The sequence below is a fragment of the Medicago truncatula genome, chromosome 7 (assembly GCF_003473485.1).
Source record: "Medicago truncatula cultivar Jemalong A17 chromosome 7, MtrunA17r5.0-ANR, whole genome shotgun sequence".
Classification (NCBI taxonomy): Eukaryota; Viridiplantae; Streptophyta; class Magnoliopsida; order Fabales; family Fabaceae; genus Medicago; species Medicago truncatula.
The window spans coordinates 30,253,002-30,273,786 of NC_053048.1; the positions used below are offsets into that span (position 1 = coordinate 30,253,002).

At 32.8% G+C, this 20,785-nt stretch overlaps 2 protein-coding genes across 2 annotated transcripts; one reads left to right on the forward strand and one right to left on the reverse strand.

Annotated features, from left to right (window-relative positions):
* Nucleotides 1–6,684: 6,684 nt before the first annotated feature.
* Nucleotides 6,685–11,040, reverse strand: LOC11407370 (sm-like protein LSM7). Its single transcript, XM_003623107.4, has 5 exons — nucleotides 10,922–11,040; nucleotides 10,742–10,823; nucleotides 8,853–8,924; nucleotides 7,802–7,854; nucleotides 6,685–7,050 (listed from the first exon to the last, which is right to left on the reverse strand). The coding sequence occupies exons 1-5, from the start codon at nucleotides 10,922–10,924 to the stop codon at nucleotides 6,961–6,963; spliced, it is 300 nt and encodes a 99-aa protein (XP_003623155.2). The 5' UTR covers nucleotides 10,925–11,040; the 3' UTR covers nucleotides 6,685–6,960.
* A 3,076-nt stretch (nucleotides 11,041–14,116) lies between these two features.
* LOC11407054 (probable proteasome inhibitor) lies at nucleotides 14,117–20,529 on the forward strand. The gene is made up of 8 exons (XM_003623108.4): nucleotides 14,117–14,415; nucleotides 14,500–14,674; nucleotides 16,176–16,316; nucleotides 18,164–18,253; nucleotides 19,246–19,323; nucleotides 19,440–19,553; nucleotides 19,958–20,035; nucleotides 20,228–20,529. The coding sequence occupies exons 1-8, from the start codon at nucleotides 14,241–14,243 to the stop codon at nucleotides 20,304–20,306; spliced, it is 930 nt and encodes a 309-aa protein (XP_003623156.1). The 5' UTR covers nucleotides 14,117–14,240; the 3' UTR covers nucleotides 20,307–20,529.
* The last annotated feature ends 256 nt before the right edge of the window (nucleotides 20,530–20,785 follow it).

Consider the following 20,785-nt stretch of genomic DNA (forward strand, 5'->3'; position numbering starts at 1 on the left):
AGCTCCAAATTCATGGTGGCCAAAGCACTTTCACATTCTTCAATGCGCTAACATGAATCTAATTGGTCCATATAGAAGGTGGTGGAAAGCACAACCTACCAAATGTTTTAACTTTAAATGAAAGAAAAATATAATTTTTTTGCAAGAAACTATATAATTGTAGTGATCTACTTTAAAATAGTCAACCCATATATAGATTGCTGTATGTGCCCTACTTGCTCACAGACCACCAAAATTTCAAAATTGATTTTTTTTATTTTTCTTTTTATAGATCGATCATAATTTTCAATTTGATAGAATTGGAAGATATATTTTGATTGTTAGATAAAAGGAATACATTCCGATCTGCTTTAGAATAAATTAGAATATAAACTTTGTTTTTATCTGTTTGACATTTGATTTAAAACATCAAAAAGTGAGTTTTTGACTTCCAAACACTCCTTATTTTAACCATTGATTTTCATCAAATCAATGTCAAAGACATTGTATTTGTTGTCACATTTCTTCTCAAATCCAACTAGTAAGAGATGTAAGTATAAGTATAATCATATTTATGTTTTCTTTACCATTAATATTTATTTTATGTATATATTTGTATTTGTCTTTTTGTTACTATATTTTAGGAACATGCTAAACTACTAAAGTGTCAACAATGACAAAAAGATAATCAACCTCAAAAACCATCAAGGAATCTTAGATGGTTTTGGGATGTAGTAGAGGCATATGATCTTTACTACCTTGGGTCTTCACTACCTTGTTGATGTAAACTATGGTCAAGTTGATCACGACATATGCATCGCATTTATGGAGATGTGGCATAAGGAGATCAGTAGTTTTTTTTTCTTCTTTTAATTGATGAGATGACAATCATTCTGGATGATGTTTCATGCATGTTGCACTTACATATCCTTGGTAAGTTGCTTAACCATGTCCCACGCTAATTCCTAAAGATGAAGTTGTTGAGTTGATGATTGAGTTCCTTGGGGTAGACATAGAAGATGTTATGGTCGAGTGCGATAGAGGGAAATAGGTTCTTATAACCTTCGGTTGGCTTCAAAAAATCTTCCACCATAATCAGTTGGTTATTTGGATGGATCAAGTGCATTCCACAAATGGTTTTTCTCAACTTGCTATAGTGAGTAGTTAGGCAATTTCGACGTGTTCAGAAGATCCCTAGACATCCTGCCTTCGTTGCACCTGTCATCCAAAATATTTATTAGATATATCTTAAATTATAGAAACTAAATGATAACTTTTAGAGAATGATAAAATCATAATTTTTTGCATTTCTTATCGAAGAGAGTTAATTTTTTGTCTACGTTTTTTATTTGATCTATATTGATGAAAACATTGATGGATGAAAATTAAATTGTAATATTGGATGAAATTTGAAACGTTGCTAGAAATAAGTTATTTTTAACTTGATTTTAATGTTGGAAACAAAAAATTATTTTGTTTCGCAACAACCAAACCAACTCATACCACCTTAGTTTGGTTTTTATTTTAAGAGTCAACAGAATCAAACCAAACCGCATACTTTTTTATCTTGCAGTTAAAATGATTTTTAACATCAAAATCGAATAAATTCTCGATGCAAACACCCTCGGTTGAGAACGCTTAAAATTTATAAAAATCCAATATATATTCTCTTTGTACTTGATCAGTGAGATGAAGGTGGGTTAGATTTGAAAATTTATGATCATAATTTTCTTACCACATGATTTCTTATCGAATATACTTGTATGCCTTCTTTAATGTGATTGAACTCTCCTTGTACTTAAATAATATTCCCTCTGTTTTAAAATACTTGTTCAAGTCAACCACTTCACATATGTCAATGCATAATTTTGACTGTTAATATCTTTAATTATCTAAAGTAAAAAATTATAAAAATTTAATATTTTGAAAATATTTGTCGAGACAAATCAAATAATATCTCACATGCTAATATTTGTATTTATACATTAGTTAAAAATTGAACATGTGTTTTGAAACGGAGGAAGTAGTTCAATAAAATACGGTATAGTAGACCATGATGTTTCTAAAATGTGTGGTAGACTTAAATGTGTGGTAGACTCAAAGTAAATCAAATGAATAGCGCAAATTGCAAAAATTGATCATATATTTTAAAACGGAAGGAATAGTTCAATAAAATACAAATCTTGAATGTGTGGTAGACTTAAAGATCAGAATAATACCCGTTATTATATTTCCAATGCCTAGAGTAAGCAAACATGGTTTCAACATTTTTATTTTGAAAATGATTTATCATGATATGTTTAAAGTACTTTTATAATGTAACATATATATGCTCCCTAAAACTAGTTAAGATCATCTGAGATCTTCTTGCCCCACCCTTAAGATTTATCACTCACAAAAATTAATGTTACACTCATTAAATGAAAATATTGTATCAATTTATCAGAATGTTAATATGATAGTAGTTGCATTTTTTTAAAGATAATAGCAATGAAAAGTTATATCTTTCATATATTTTTCGCCCAACAACCACTAGACACATACCCTCAAAAAAAAAAAAACCACTAGACACATAAAATATGTCAATTTCAGCTTTATTAAAAACAACTGTTTAGTCACACAAAAAAAAAAAAAAAAAAAAAAAAAGAAAAAAAAAGGTATCTCTTAATTGAATTATGTGATGGAACTATATGTGGCACCCATTTGAGCCAACTCTCTTTGATCAATGTAATGTATATAAGGCTTAGAATCAATAGCGATAAGTTGATTTCATGACAAGAGTTGGTGGATAGATCATAGATGTAAATAATGGACCGGATGAAATAATATTTTTCTTCTCTAAAATAAAATATTGACTTAAGATGTCAATAATTGTATTAAAACATAAAGTTCGATTCAATTAGAAAAATGTTCTTGATAAATTATTCTCAAATCTTTTTTTTTTTTTTTTATCAAAATAACCTCGTAGGGTTCATTGTGTATGATTGTACCAAATCCAAATACAAATGAAATTATGTAGTTCATAAATAAGCCAACAGAATACATGTAACTTGCTTCAAAAAAAAAAAAATACATGTAACTAGAGAGACGTATAGAGGATTAAAATTAAATAGTAAACATTAAGAATAAAAAAAATTAAAAAATTAAAACTCCTTCATTGTCTTCAGTCAAAAACACCAGTCTGGAGAGGATAAGATTCTTCTTTTCTTCCTTTTTGTTTTGCTTTATGCTATATCCACTTTCAATGATAACCCCGCTTGATGGTTTCTTCACAAAAAAATCTCTTATTGTCGGTCAAAGATGACTATGAAACTTGCTTAATTGACATCTTAATTTTGTTTTTAATCGGGTTGTAATTTCTGATCGACTGTGTTTTTATATAATTTTCTATCAGATTGTAACTGTTAATTGATTTTTTTTTAACCAAATGAACAATTTTGAGATGATTATTGAACAACAATCGATGATACCAAAATCCACTAAGCAATTAACAACAGACAACGAAAGGCCCAAAACCGACAACGAATACGCTCCTTACAAAAGATATTGGAAGAAACTTTTTCCCACCCAAAAAGGCATTCCATGTTGGGAGTATTTGTCTCCAAAAGGAAAAATGTAAGGAGTATTTGAAAAAGGGTTATGCTAACAAATAGTTTTATGACACTTGTTAAGGATATCAAAAGTAATAGATTTGTAGGAAAATATTTAATTGGGCACAAGGGTTTGAGCACTTGATTTAAACACACATACATAATTAAAAAATTATAGAGAGAGAAAATAATTAAATAATATTTCTTTTTTAAATAATTAAATGAAATATATTTTTGTGTGTGAGTGTCTAAATGATGTGTTTAAAAGCTTGTGTCCAAGCAAGTCTTTCTCTAGATTTGTATTGGTTTCAACAATTTTTAACTCTAAAAAAGTTAAATTCATCACTTTTATACTCCCTCCGTCCCAAATTGTATGTCGCTTTGGAAAAAAAATTATCTCAAATTATATGTCGCTTTACAATACCAATGAAATATTTATGTTACTTTTCCTATTATATCCTTAACTATTAATTACTCTCTCATCTTTCAATTATTTCATTTATCTTTTCCATACCATTTATTAGAGATAATTTTGTAAAACAACTCATAATTTCTCTTCCCCACGCAATATTAATTATATTTCTTAATACGTGTGAAATGGCCAAAACGTCTTACAATTTGGAACGGAGGGAGTACAATATTTTTAATTTTATCCTCTTAACCAATACCTTAAGGACACTCTTTAGCATTTCCTCTTAAAAAAAATCAAATTTTGTGTCGTTATCAAATTTTGTGTCGTTTAAAATACACTACCATAGAAATATTTAAGGTTTTCTTACAAATATTGGGGGCGGAGAACGTACCTCCCAAGTCATTGCACACTTTCCCTAAAAAAAAAAAGTTATTGCACACTTGAGTAACATTGAAAAACAAAACAAACATTAAACATTTTTTAGATGGAAAACAACAATTAAACAAAATTATTGATGTTTTAGTCCAAAAATTAATGATTGAAAGGAAAACTCACAAATCGATCTACTAAACAAAACAAAATTTATTGGTTGATTTTGGATTCTTTTTGTTAAAAAATTGATTTGATTTTTGGTGTGAAAAATTGATTTGAGATTTGTTATTTTATAATGTTAATTCTAGTATGTTATTCTTTTTTTGAAGAGGCTAAAATGGAATATATTATCAAATTAAAGTTCCTTTCTAGCACAAGGTGTACTAAAGAAGAGACGCTAAAATCCAAACAATATTTACAAAAGATCTAAAAAGGAACTATAAAACAAGAAAAGAAATAAAATTAGCCTATGTCCATCATGGTGAACGGACTAAGTGACCAACCATGTAAACTGAAGGGAAGAGAAGCGAATTTCGCCTTCAACCACACAAATGCGAGCAACTTTATCTTATCCACCATCTGAAGAACCGAGTATGATTTATCTATAAAAAGCCTATTATTTATTCCCTTCCAAATTTTCCAAACTGTAGCAAACCATATAACCTGTAAAATTAACTGACGAGATTTTGCGGGACCACCAATGAAACTGAATTGAATAAAGTGATCCGACACATGCTGAGGGACAGCCGCATAAATGCTCAACCATCTATAAATAAAATGCCAAACAGACCCCAAAAAATTACAATGTAACAATAAGTGTCTGGATGATTCAGACGAGCCGCATCCTGCCACGCACTCCATAGAATTATGATCAAGGACACCACGATGAAAAATGATGTCCTTTGTAGGCAACCTATCACGAAACAGCCGCCAAGCAAACAAAACAACTTTCAAAGGAACATCTTTATACCAAAGAGAAGAGACATGCACCGGTGCATCAATTGGAGGATGCGCAGTTAAAAGTTTGTAAGCACTATGTTAATGTTATTCTCCGTGTGTGCATATATATTAATGTTATTTATCTTCTAACATGTTATCTAACGTAATATAAATTTGTAATTATATAATTTATATGTCAGGTAAAAATCAAATTACTTGAGCTAACCCAAACCACACTTAATTTAATCATATTGGATTTTTTATGGAAGCGGTAAAACTATAAAACATGTAATTTTCTTAATCTTTGAATAATATAGTTTGTGCCCTTAAAATTGATCCAAAAACCAAACCACAAACACCCTTAAATAGAATCTAGGGGCACTGAGATGCACTAAAGATAAGATCTCAATGCTTCAAGCAACATAAACCCTAGCCTAAGTCAAAAATTGTAACAGATGAGGCACAAAAAGAACTCTCCTTCACACAATACCAAGTTTATGTTTGGTTCCATGTTTTGTGCAAGTGAAATTGATTCTTAAATGCAAAAATAATTTTTCAAATGTTTGGTTGCTCTTGATTTTATTTTAAGAATTGATTTTAAAAGACATGGCATATCAAGTGAGAATGAGTTTCTATGGCTGAGATTAGAACTCAAATTGAAAAAGAGTAAGAAGGGCATGAGAGAAAAAAGATTCTTTGGATGATGAAAAAAAGATTCTTTTCTACATTATTTTCTAACAAAAAAGATTATTTGGATTGAACATAAATAAGAAAATTATCGTCAATGATTGAGATTAGAATGATGAAAACTCCAATTCTCCCTTTGGTGCTCTAGTAAAGTAACAGGTTCAACACAAGTACTTATACTTATGCTCTTCTTTCTTCCACTTTCAAGCACCTTTACTACTTTCCATGAAATGGACATAGGATCATTGTAATTTTCCATATTTACTGTTCTATTGTAAGTTGTTAAATTGAATCAAAAGTGGAAACATTGTGGCTGTTTCAATCAAATTCTATTATTATTATCCAACCCTTACATTTCATTGTCACTATGGCAGCTCCACTGAGAGCTCTCTCTGTCGTGTTTAGTACTCAATTCGAGAGAACCTCACATTTCCATGGCTGAATCAGCCCAACAATTTAACTTGCATGTGGCTTCACATGCATGAGTAGCCAGAGAGTCATGCATGTGCCAGAATCATTGTCATGTTGCAAGAGGGAATTGATGCTTCAGACAGACAGAGTCGACGAATGATGCTCTCCCAACTTCTTATCTTTTCTTTACCATTGTAGATTAAATTACAACGGTCCGTCTTAGCTTTTAGAATAGTATAGTATAAATGAGAAATTAAACATGTGCATAGTTTTGAAAGGTTGAACAAAAGAAAATAGAAAAGTTGTAACAAAAAGAAAAAACAAATAGACAAAAAAGGAAGTAAACATAAAGATATCAGTCTATCACATTGTCATCTAAGCATTTGAACTCCCATAACAGGAAGTTCAATTTAATCAGTAAAACAAAATGCAATCTGATTTTGTCAGAAGCGTTAAAGCATAGGAGAGTCACGATCACGACTAGGCAAATCACAACAATGCTTAGTAACTAAACTGATGAGAGGCTTTGTTAGCATACATATATAAGGTGTTTTATCCACGCATTCACTCTTAGGCCCCATCTGGTTGAAGAAAGGGGTTTGCAATCTCATCAGTACCATCAGTTGGGGACACAAGCATCACAGCAGTTCCTCTACAAACCTGCATTTTAACAAAAATAGTAAAGTTCAAAGAGTGATAATTTGCCCGTGTTTTAGCTCAGTGAAATTAAGACTATTGTGAAAAGAAAATAATCATTCAAATGTTTGGTTTTGTCATGTTGTGTAGCTTCAAACTTGCAGGAAATGCTTTTCAATACATGTAATGCTGTTAATAGGCATTTGCTATTATGGTATAAAAATTTCAAATTTAGCTCACTTGTAAACAAGGAAAAATTGCTTTTAACTCTCAAGATTCAAGAAGCTCCGAAACAGCTCCAACCATCACAAAAAAAAATATATTATCACTTTATTAACAGGCTATACTCTTTCCTTGCAACTCCTCAACACAGAATTTGTGTAAAGTACCATTGACATGCTTATTACATGTCATCGTTGTTTGGTCATTCAAATGATGAAACTGCAATTTCAGGTTTTAACCATAATTTTTTGGCCCGATAAAGATAAAGATTTGCATACATACAAGAACTTCCCATTGGTTTCAATTAATAAATGTTTTCCCCTTTCTAAACAATTCATCTGACTTGACTCATGAGTCATGACAAGTTAGCTGATTAGGTGAACAAAACATCAGCATGACAAATTATGTTCCTAATTCCAAATGCTCTATCAATTTACTAACAAGACAACTACAGTATTCTGATAATCAGACCTCATGCAAGTTAAATTTGAGTGTTTCATGCTTTGGGAAATTTCTGTTTTAGAAAAGATTAGAGGGAAAGATAGAAACTTACAATTAAGCCAAGACTTCTTGTCTGGTCGGTAGTTTTCAACGGATCATCAGGATCTGCAGCACAAAAACAAAATACCATGGATTTCTGATATGAATTTAACTGTGAGACGCATTATAAAAGAATAAGAAAAGATGTTATTTTGTTTATAAAACCTTTAACCATTCAAGTTTATCTTCTATCTTTTTTAAACTGAACGAAATAGTTGATTTGCAAAGGGGATTGTTAACTCCCTTCTCAAACATGGAAAAATTACAGATTATATTTGAAGGATGAATTACTATTATGCAAACAAAACATAGTTGGACTCTTGAATTACAGTTTTCCAGGGGTGAATTTACCGACTGCAGGACTACTGTATTAGATGATAAGAGAGTATAAAATTACATCAAAATGACCAAGCTCAATAAGCTTGACAAGAAAGGCTTGGCATGTACACAAGTGCCAAGTACACATAATGTTTGTAGATTCAGAGGTAATCAACTCCAAAGTGTTAAAGCAGTATCAATGTGAGTTATTTCAACTGTTGAAAATGAAAACTGATGTTACAGTATGCTACTTTTAATTAATTATTCATTCAGGCTTTCACTCTCACAAGTTGCCATAAGTTCCTTTTAGTGCTTACTGATTAGATAGTATTGTAAAATAAAAAAGTTTAAGCTTAGGAAAAAAAATCAATTTTATGATATAGCTTTTGTTTAGAAGCTAATTTTATAGCGCTTTTGAGAAAAGCACTAACACTGCTTTTCTGGGACTTTTTTCTATTCTTTGAAAAGCTTAACTAATTTACTATACAATTTTTCCTAACATTTTTCTAAGATTAACAGTGCACGTTTTAAATAAGAAATAATTTTAAAAAAAAATAAAAATTGGGCATCTGATTCAATGAATTTTCTACTCAATTACCATCTAATCCTGAATCCTGAAAACCCATATTATTTCAATGAGTTATATGAAAATGAAATCATTGGCATTATATGATCCAAAATTTATAAATATCAAAAACATATATATCATTGGCTGAGAAAACAAGGTCCTGGTACTAAGTATTTACCTCTCAGAAACTCAACAGCTTCGTCCAGTACAAGGTTAAGTAATTGATCATATCCTTTCAAAGTTCCTGTCACTGAAATTCAACAAATTGAAATATGTTAGAACTCTCGTTACCCATGCAAACAATAGGATGCAAATGCACAACGACAAGAAGAGGGTCAGTGAGAATAGTGATTTGAGTGGTAGAGAAAAATATAACGAGAGATTGCTCTGAGGGGTTCAAATGCAGTTAGAAGAATGAGAGTGATTTGAGTGGTAGGGAGGTTGTAAGCCGTTGCTTGCTCTATTGGTTTCGACACAAGGAACCGGTCCCGGTTGAACCCTTGTTCAACCATTGGCTCTGAAACTATTGTTGGGTCACGAGGGGAGCCTGGAGTCCACATAATACACTGGGCCAACCACACAAGTGAGTTGGACACCACATCTTCACCCAAAATCTTAAGGCATTGGTTTTTTATTTTAAAAAGCAAAGAAATTTTTATTAAAATGAATTGCAACCCAAAGCACAAGCTATGATAAGAGATTCAATGATAAACAGTACAAGAACAACATGAGAGTTGAGCCTCACATTTTCACCGGTGAATAAGTGATATCACACCCGTCACATTCTGAAACCACACCTATACCTCCAGCAATGAGAGGACAAGAACCACTAGGCTTCCAAGATAGCACAAAAATTATCAGAGCTAATCAATGAAATTGATCAACAGACAGATCAGAGAGAAAAACTTGTTATCTTAGGATCTTGCCCCAAGCCACTAACAAGCAACTGGACACCATTAGAAAATATAAACAAAAACACCTTCTAAAGATCCGAAGCCAAACAGACAAGGATTTTGAGATACAACCAAGATAGCACAACAAATATCCTCTCTGACTTGCTGCACTTGTATTATACATAACCGCAAAAAAAGACAAAAGATGACCTCCACCTCAATTTTCGAACCACCACATTTTTGACAGCAAATCTTAGAACCATAAACTACAAACTTCGGCAAATTCTAACAACATAAGCTGCTAAATTTCACGGCACAGACCAAAAGCACCCAGAACCACTTTTGAAAACAAACAAAATAGATGGCTCACGAGCTAGTCCTCCTTCCAAACTATGACCTGACACTAGAAATTGTACCAAACCCTAGCAAATATGCTTACTTTCCTTTCCTACGGGGTGTTGATGAACACCATTTTTAGCTCTAGCACCAAGATGCTCCTGCTCCAAAATCACAACGTCCACCTAAAATCACTCAATGTAATCCACCCATCCAAGACAAGCTTTAGGGTTCACATACCATTGATTCAAGTCGGTATTCCATACTGTTTGTCTTAAATCTCAACCAATTCCCCGAGCACCGTTTCACCGATTCGGCAATGTTTTCTAAGATAACTTCCTTGTTTTTGAATAATTTATTGTTCCTTGCCTTCCAAATACATACTCCAAATGCCAGCAAACCAAATCACTCTAAGGTTGTTAACAACGACTCTCCCTTTATCACACAAACCTTGAAATTGATCTAATGAGAAGTTCTTCACCATTGGGTTTATGGGTCCTCTCACTTATATATTACTCAAAATTCACTTTTCTATCTAATGTAGGTTTTCTAACTCACCTCACACACACTTGCCACAACAAACCTTAACTTAATAATTTTTCTCTTTGGCCTAAAACAAATCATCGAAGAGATAACAAAGAAAATTAACTATGGATAAGAAAATATAAATTCATATTTTGAAACCACTAGTTTCATTTTCATATAATAACAAAATTGGTACAAAACAAAACCAAATAATTTGACATAAAATGAAATAATCATTAAGTTAATCCAGACTAATACTTATTAGCATGTCAAATTAAAAGAAGAAGAAGAAGAAACCCTAAAAATGGGTTACCTTGTCTACCACCGGTGAGCTTAACTTGAACACCTTTGTCAACGAATTTTGCCAAATCCAAAACTGTTTCTTTCCTCCCTGACTGTTAATCACATATAAAATTAAACACACGTTAATTAATTAAATAAATTGTGAGATTAATTTAATTAAATTGTATGTGATTTATGTAGTTGTACTCACCATGTCGAAGTCGAAGTCACTCACACTCAGTCGCCGCTGATTGTACAGTGTGAGAGAGAAGAGAGGGAAGAGAGAGAGAGACTGATCTGAGTGCGGGGTGAGTAACGTGGGTTATAAACAGGGCCTTTTGATCACTAAAGTTAAATTATTATATTTTGACCAAATTTTTTTTTAGGAGAAATTAATTTTCATTTTAAAAAAAAAAAATACTAAAATCCATCTTTAATAAAAATAAAAAGGTTGAATATTCTACCCATACAAAAAAGTTTAAATAAATCACACAAAAAAGAGTATACATGTGTTTTTATATAAAAGAAAAGTATTTTTATCCCTTTATAAGAAAATATAATTTTCTATCCCTCAATGTATTATTTTTATTTTTACTTCTTATAAATATACATTTTTTTATAGGGACAGGTTGGAACTAAAGAGCTAACATAGAAGTGAAGACACATTTGACATCGCTATCAAGTAGTAAGTCGCAATTGAAAAAACAAAGTCAATATTCACTCGGAGTCTCATGACACTTATAGTAAGGAGATTGATATATTTATTGGTCTCTCGATAAATATGATAAATATTGATTCATGATCAATGAGTTGAGGAAAAAACAACCTAAGAAAAGAAAGGTTTAAGAAAAAGATTTAGGCCTCACTATATCTACCACCAGTTTGGAGTCTATCTCAAATTGCATTGAATCGATAAATAAATCTTGCATCAATTAAATACCTAAACGGAGGACCGACTCTTCGCAGAAAACACTAGAAAACCAACCCTCTTGTACAGATCAAGAATGAACTTACCTTAAGAGTCTTTAGCTAGCTCACCATAAGTGTGGCACCAAATAAGAGTCATCAATATTTTTTCTTAAACGTCATGTTAAAGGAGGGCACCAAACCACATCAATCACATTTGTTTAGTGTCTAGTGTTTCTTAAACGTCATGTTAAATAAGAGTCATCAATATTTTTTCATAAACGTCATGTTAAAGCAACATACATCAATCTTCTATTTTCTGGCTAGGTAATAGATGATATGTTGCTTACTAAGGTGGGATCATAAACACATTCTCTATTACCTAGCCAGAAAATAGAAGATTCATTTGTCATTAATGAATTTTGAGCATCTAAAGGATTGTGTTCAGAAGTTCATTCACTATGGAAGAGTTCTCTCTGAATTGTTTCAACATAGCAGACTAATCTAGACTATGCATGATTATGGTGCTTTTGATGAGCTGGATATATAATATAGAAAAACTTTCTCAGCATCTACTCTAAAAAGATGACTCTGATTGAGAAGGAAGAAGTGAAAGCCTCAAATGTATCATTCTCTATCAAAAAGAGAGCTCGTGACTTAATGGTGAAATATCCTTCAATCACCTTCTATAATAACAAAGAAGTGATTCAAATTTGGAAAGAAAACAACAAGGAAGACATTCCTGCTAGACCACCTGATATATATAAAGGTAGGAAGAAGACAATTCCCTTTTAAAATCAAGAGAGTCACTCATGTGCATCATGTTACTTGGACCCCTCCTCCTGGTGAAACTATCAAGTTCAATTGTGATGGGTCTGTCATAGGGACCTATCCTTGTGGTGCTATTGGAGTTGTGATTAGAAACTCCAATTCTTACTTCTTAGGGGCTATTGTTAGCAACATTGGTCATGCTTCTCCTTTGGAGGCTGAATTCAGTGCATGTATGTCTGCCATAGAAAGAGCTCAACACATGAATCTTCACAACATTTGTTTGGAAACTGATTCTTTACAGGTGGTTAATGCCTTCAACAAAGAGATTGGGGTTCCTTGGCATATGAGATCCATATGGTACAATTGCCTAAAGTTTTGCTCTAGCATAATTTGCTCCTGTGTCCACACTCATAGAGCAGGAATTTTGGTGGCAGATGCACTAGCCAAACATGGCCAAGGACTTTCTCCTTTCTCCACTCAGTGGTGGCCCTCACCACCCCCCTTCATCCACTCTTTTCTTTTAAGGGACAGTCTTAGGCTACCCTTCTCTAGACTAGTTAAGATTTTATTTTTCCTCCCTGTTTGTTGTTTTAGGAGGTTTTGTATTGTTTGTTTGGTTTCTTGTTGCTTTTTGCTTTTGTTGTTTCTTGTATTGCTTGTTTTGTTTTGTTTTGTTTGGATTGGTGTTTGTATTGGTTCAGGCCTCACCTGGTTTATCAATATATCTCTAGCTTTATAAGAAAAATAAAATTATAAGACAATTTATAAAACAACACTGCTAGATACCACAAACCAAATTCCACGAAAACCACGATCACGCACAAAGCAATAGTTACAAAAGTTTTTTTTTTTTAATTTTAAATTAATATAATTTGGGATTTGGCGGCCATCATGTAGGGCTGTGTTATTCTTAGTTTTCGCGGAATACAACATTTTCCTTTATAAAATAAAACCCTAAATATAAGTTCATCTTCACTTTTTAGATGTATTTATTGCTCTTTTTTTTTTCAAATGTAGCTCTTTTTAATAATATCAATATATATTGAAATATGAAAAATTAACATTAAATATATCTACAGACAAATGACAATTTAGTAATAGGCATATACACATGTGATTTTTTTTTGTTGGTAGAATTTACATATGTGAAAAATTTATTACTTTACCCATGATATTTATAAAATAGACTTATAAAAAGGGGCGGAGGAATAGGCAAAACAATTTCAACAAAATTACCAAATTTGTCTCTGAACTCTTAATTTCAGATAACACTTTTGTCATTTTTTTTAATTTAATAATTTATGTTATAAAATGTCAATTTTTTTTCACTTTTTATAAAAAAAAAAAAAACATAATAAGAAACTCATTAAAATCATCAACAAACCAAAACCTTCATCTTCATCTTCATGATAGAATTCTAAAAACCTAGATTTCATTGAAAAATACAATTCAAAAGCATAATATTATTGTATGTAACGTCCAGCTCAACTGACAATGTCAATATTGTTAAGTTGAACATCTTCATCCGAGTTCAAATCTGAACCTTGTAGTGTCTGAGTTTCAGTGGTCATTATCACTTCGTATACATACCAAAACAAAAGATACATTATTGATCCTTCAACAAAAAAAAAGATACATTATTGACATTTTATAATATAAAGAATTAAATTAGAAAAAAAAAAAGATAAAAGATGAAAGATCACCAAAACTATTATTTTAAAAAAATGTCAATGAGTTAAACAACCTACCACCGAGTTAAACCGCGAAGCATCTCTAACTTTCTTCTTCTCCAAACTAAAAACACTCTCATCACATAAACGACACGTCGTCGATCACCAAAACCCTAACCAACAATGGCCACCGACAAATCAGTCCTCGCAGTAATCAGAGCTGCGCGACCAACCTTCCGCAACCAAAACGACAAAATCGCTTTCGTCGTTCACTCCTCTTTCCTCGCTTCCGGTTACATCCTCACCGCTACTGGTCCTCAAGCTCTCTCTGATACCGCTCTTTCCAACCCCTCCAATGGTAACCCTAAAAAAATAAAAATAAAATTCAATTTTTTTTGGTGATTTTTGAAGTATTTATTGATTTTTGTGTTTTTGAGTGTAGATGAGGTTTCTGTTGATCATTGGAATGAGTTGAATGATGAATATGCGTTTGTTTATGCGAATTCGGAGAAGGAGGGTTTGAAAAAAGTGCTTGTTAAATGTCTTGTGATGAATGGGAAGCTGCTTGTTCATGCTTTGTCTGAAGGGTTTAAAGAGCCTCTGCATCTTGAAATCAAGTAATTGTTTTTTTTTTTTTGTTGCAGTTCTGATTGAAATATTTTGATGTTTTGTGTTGATAAATTTGGATTTTAGATAATGGGTTTTCTTTGTTTTGTTGAATTATGCTAATTTTGGAAATTGGGGTCTTTTTGTGGGTTAAGGGAAATCAGGTAGTAATTTAAGAAAAATCATAATTGAATGTAATCACATGTGTCGGTGATGTGTACGTGGACATCTGTTGGACACCGTGCACGTCTTCAATTAGAAGTGTAGGTTCTAACGAGGCTGCAGATGATTTTATTTTCTTATTATTTTTGTGTTGAAAATTTTGGATTTTTGCAACTGGGTTTTCTTTGTTGGGTTGGGTTATGCTAATATGGAAAATGGGATATTGATTTTATTTTTTATACTGCAGATGATCTGGAACAGTGTTGGGCTTTAAAGAACCAACACGGATATAAATGAAGTGTAGTAGAGATGAGAATGTTGTGTTGGATGTGTGGTAATTATATAATTGACAACATTAGTGAGAGAGAGAGAGTTAGGGTTGCACCTATAGTAGAAAAGATGGCGGAGACTAGCCTTAGGTGGTTTGGGCATGCAGGGAAAATGCATGTGGGTTGTGGAATAAGGAGAGTAGATCAGATGTAGGGTAGTCAAATCACTAGAGACAGGAAGACCGAGAAAAACTATTAAGAAAGATAGAAATATGATTTATGATAGAACATTATGATGTCTGTTGGAAATTCCACCTTTAATGCGGTCCTCCCCTAGCCACCTAATTGCGGCATTTGGGTTGCCTTCATTGCAGCCTCCAACAACATCATTGTGTTGGACTTGAAGGGGTGGGTTTAGTCCCTCATTGTTTAGAAATATGGCCTATGTAGTGTTTATAAAGCATGCCCTCACCTTAAAAGCCGGTTTAGTAAGGATGAGTTAGGCCCAATATAAAATTTGAGAACATTGTTTGATCCATGTAGCTGCCCCACTTAGTGGGGCTTGGTTGTTGATGAAAATGATCTGATTTTTTGTGTAGGACATTTAGGATTTGAACTGTCTTTCTTTTTTGGATTGGATTGTGCCCTGTTTGGATAAACATCTTAATATAGTACTTACAGCATAAACACTTATCATCAAAGTGCTTATGTATAAACTATTTCTATAAAATAAAAAAAGTTAGAATAAAGTCAAACTATTTTCATTTAAACTATAAGTTGTTTTTATAAGCTATCCTTGTGCGCTTATGGAAATAAGCTGAGAATAGTTTATGGATTGGACATATCATTTATAAGATCTCCGAAACAGTTTGATAAGTGTTTATGCTAGTTGATAAACTCATACAAGTCAATCCAAACAAATTTGCTTATTATCTGAAGTGTCTAAGGAGCAAGTAAAACCTTAATTTTAGTTTTAAGATATTTTATTCATTTGTGCAAGGCTTAGAATTTTGTGAGTGGGTTTTGTGTTTTAATTATGCTCCCTTTGAGACGTGTTCTGAGTGTATTTCTATATGTGCAGTGTTGCGGACTATGCTGGAGAGGATGGAGGTAGCAATTTTTCTCAGCAGTTCAAGAATTTGGACAAGCTGGTGAAGAAAATAGATGCTGATATTTTGTCAAAGTTAGATGGTACTGCCCATGCCAGCTCATCAACTAAAAGGTAAATTTGGATTCTGTGAACTACTTCCTTTTCAATTTTCAATGTATCGTGTGTGTGCCAACCTTATATAATTCTGAGAGTACGGACATGAAATTTTTTAACTGGCCATTATCTAATCATGACTTATAACTTATAAGAGTAGAAAACTTTATGCTGATAATGAATGGGAATGATCTGTTTAAAGCTTTTGATTGTTAAATCATGCACAAGTGAATGAGTGATGGTGTAAAAAAGCTTCTATATTAAAAAGCTTCTATATTGGCAGTGGATGAAAATTAAATTTCACCTTGTTTTTTCAGATAATGTTTGCTATTAGCCATGAAGCATAGCTACGAACGTAGACACCGAACACGGCCTCAAAATTACATTAGTTTTCTGTTTCCATGTTAGAACCAAGACAGCAAAACAAATTGTGAAAGAATTAAAAGTATCTTTTCACACCATCAAAATGTTTTTAAATATATGTTTTTTTTACTTGGTCCATTGCTCCATGGATGAATGCTATATTAGCTAGTTTCTTATTTGAGTCGACCAAACGAAGCACTTCGATAAGAGGAAGTGCACCCTTCAAACAAATCATAGTGCACTTTTAGAACTCCTGGTCTAAAAAACAACATTCTCAGTGGCTTTCCCATCCCTTTTCCGTGCAAAGCTACTGGACTTTTTCATTCCTTACATGTCAACATTCTTATCAAAGCATCCTTGGTTTCTCAAATTCTTCTCTAGCATCAAATCAAAACAATGTTTTATACAAGGTGTCCAATATAAACTTTTTCTTTTCTGCTTCAATATCTTACCTACAACTTTGTATTTTGCTACATTGTCGGGGGCAATTTGGATAACATATTCTTCTCCAACATCTTCCACAATGGTGTCCATCCATCCTCTTAATTTTTTTGTCAGTTGTTTTTGATATATGAGATGCATCTTGCAACTTAAAAATGACTGTCAGTATGTATTGTCCTTCTCTTATTGGTCCACCCATCAGTCAGTATGGAGCACCCCAAGTCCCCAACCTCTTCCATTCAGCTTAATTCAGTTTCATATTCTTACAAATATGCATTTGTCAACTTAACTTCCTTTAGATGATTCACTTAAGTTCATTATAAAATGCTGGCTTAAGTCTTGAGCCATGTTTTGCAATCAGTCATCACTCCTTGGAAAATTGAACGAAATGGCATTACTTAAGAAAACTTCACAAATGCTTGACATGCTTCCTCCCATCTTTTTTTTTTTACAAAAACTATACTGTTATAGTAACTTGTGTGCTAATTCCGCTCCTTGAAAAAATTACTTGAGCCCTAACAAATTCTCTTTGGTACTTTTTCTTTTTTCCACGACCTCCACCTCTTCATTAACTTTGAATATTTTGTCGGATTCTGCTGCAAACCAACGTACAACAGTGTTCAACCAATGAAAGATAATAAAAGGTTAAATTTAATGATTTGCAGTGTGCACAATTAAAGTTAGAAGCAAATTCAACAAATAAAAAACACAGCAATAGGAAAAAAATATAAATAGCCAGAACAAGTTACAGACTAATGTAGTAAAACTATACAAAATAGGCACAATACATCATAAGAAGGGTATCACATCCGTGTCGGAGTAGGAAAAATTACCTTTTCAACTGGACACCTAAATGAGGTATTTGGCATGAACTGTATGTTGGTTGTGGGATCTATGGGCAGCTTTCTGTTTTGTTATTATAAGAATGATGCATTAGAAAACCTGGCCATTGTATTTGTTTCATTTGGGATAGTTATGTTGTACCATGTTGCAATCCCTATGTATTACATTCTTCGTGAACTGAGACAATTTTTCCAAAATTGTTTTTGTTTCCTTCACAGCTCAAAAACTAGTGACAGCACAAGACCAGAGACATCTGAACCTGTTCCTGGATTTGGTGAACCTGCTGGTCCTAATGATTATCACCCTGGGTAAGAAATTTCTAATTCCTGATGCTATTTAAGTTTCACTGTGTTAGATTTTAATGCTGCTCAGTGATCTGATTGTCAAATATGTGATTAATTTGGGCTGTCTTGTTGTTGACTATTTTGAGCTTATTGGTTTGACCACCCTGTTTGGTATATATTTTATCCAACACAAAAGTGGTATTTCCCACATTCTGATGCAATATTTCAACTAAAAAATCTTTAGCTCCTTTCATTGAAGTGTGTTTCTGATTTCAAAAATCTAGAACAAAGCGGAAAAAAGAGGGTGTTACTGTTGGGATCCTCTCCATTTTACCTCTCAATCAAGACTAATTGGACCCATCAAATATCACATTATATATTTATACTTCCAAAACTTTGGTAGTGGAGAAAATGGAGAGGATCTTGACCCTGCATGTATATATGTTCTGGGTAGTGGGATATTTAGTATTGATGGAAAGGGAAGTTACATGTGTGACTTCAATTATGATGTTCAACATATGGTTTCTGTTTGCTATTAGGCCAAAAGAAACCCTGCTATATAAATGTGCCTAGTTTCATATTGGCTATCTTGTCAAAGATTTAAAAAACTAAAATAATGTTAACTATGATATTATATTTATCTTTCTTGATCAAAGATGGATTTGTTCATGTATTGAGCATACTTGTTATGGCTAATGTAACCACTAGTCTTTGGAAATTGGTGAATTCCACTATTCCATTTCATGATGTTACTTCAACAGTTAAACCTCTGTCTAGTTTATGATTTTTTTGTTGCCATCAAAATTCAAAACTGTTTTTTGCTTAGCTTATGAAAACAAACCGTTTTTTCTTATTCTCCTTGTAAGTTACATACTTATCCACTTTATCAATGGAAAAATTTGTTACCTTATGCCGTGGTATCTTTATGATCCCTTTCTCTAATTTTGTACTTGAACAAGTACTTTTGGCTTCTGTACTAATTCATCAAGTGTCAATATTTTGTTGTGTTTGTACAGATTCATTGTCCCTCCAGTTCCCGCTGGTTCTGGTAGTGATCTTTTTCCAGGGCCTGGTGCCGGTATGTATCCGTCAAGGTAAAACCCCACCCCACCCCACCCCACGTTACATTTCTTTTGTTTCTTGGGACAATTGTAAATTCTTGTTTTTAACAATTCTTATATCCTTCTAAATATGCACCACTCAATTTCAGGGGTGATCATGACTTTGGAGGCAGCATGCTCGTAGGGCCTAATGACCCCCGTTGGTTTAGTGGTGGTACTGGTGGAGGTATTGGTGGAGGACCTGGTTTTATTGGAGGATTGCCGTAAGTCATTTAAACTCTACATTATTGATCTTTGACTGATCAGTGTGGTTAAATGTAAAAGGCGACAAAACCCCAAGGCACACCCTTGGGTGCTAAGTCTACGGAAAGGAAGGGTCCGCCGTATTTTGTAGAGGGAACCTAGCATTTAACAACTTCACTTATTTTATCATTTCTATATAAATAATCTGTTCAGTGTCGCAACCTAGATGTGTCTTACAAGATATAATTTTTACTTTTGATCGCCAGCGCCTATCTTGATGGGGTGTATGGCTTTTTTTGCCTCTTGCCTCTAGGCATTAAAATTCCCTTAGCGCCTTTGAGGGTGCCTTTTGTATTTGACTACCCTGTGATCGATACATGTGGCTAATTTGAATTCCTATATCTGACTGAATTTATCTAAATAGGGGTGCTCCACCGGGTGCTCGATTTGATCCCATTGGACCTCCTGGTGTCCCTGGTTTTGAGCCCAACCGATTTGCTAGGTATGGTTGAGTATATCATATGTGTTTGTATACATGTATATCATGATATATTTCAAAATAGAATTTTACATCATGTTTTGAACATAGCTGTTCCATAATTTGTTTTAGTCAATCTTCGACAACATTTTTCACATGATAAGGAAACACTATATGTAACACAAAATAAACACACTTTTCTTTCCTATCTTGCAGGAATCCTAGAAGGCCAGGCTTTGATGCTCATCCAGATTTGCAACATTTCCGAAGAGACACTGATTCAGATTACATATAGTCGCATTTAATATCAACACCTCTCTCTCACCTTCCATTTCCATATGAATATGACAATAGGATGATGTAAATTTGTGAAAATTCAAGAATTTAGCTATAAGTTTTTTTTGTTGTTGAAGGAATTTAGCTATAAGTTTCGTTTAAATAAAGCTTTATATATAATATTAATCATCAGAACATCAGACATAAAACTTATTCCTCAATTTAGTTTATATTCCTTGTAATCCTTTTGTTAATTACAGTGTTAGTCTGTTTTCAGAATTGGTATTTTTGAATTGTTATTAATTTTTTTTGTTGCGAAAACTGAACTAAATACTAATGCCCAAAATATATAAGAGGAACGGATTGGGGCATAGCTGCCCCCGTTTACATAATGTTTTAAAAAACTTTCCATACTTCTTAAATGTACACAAAATACTATAGTTTTTACTCCCTCCGTCCCAAATTGTATGACGTTTTGGGCATTTTACACATATTAAG

Coding starts and splice junctions, on each gene's coding strand:
- LOC11407370 (XM_003623107.4), bottom strand. Junction 8,925..10,741: donor GCTCACCGGTGGTAGACAAG/GTAACCCATTTT, acceptor GTTGAATTTCAG/TGACAGGAACTTTGAAAGGA. Junction 7,855..8,852: donor AGCTGTTGAGTTTCTGAGAG/GTAAATACTTAG, acceptor TTTGTGCTGCAG/ATCCTGATGATCCGTTGAAA.
- LOC11407054 (XM_003623108.4), top strand. CDS start 14,241: ATGGCCACCGACAAATCAGTCCTCGCAGTAATCAGAGCTGCGCGACCA. Junction 19,554..19,957: donor GGTTTTATTGGAGGATTGCC/GTAAGTCATTTA, acceptor TTATCTAAATAG/GGGTGCTCCACCGGGTGCTC. Junction 20,036..20,227: donor GAGCCCAACCGATTTGCTAG/GTATGGTTGAGT, acceptor CCTATCTTGCAG/GAATCCTAGAAGGCCAGGCT.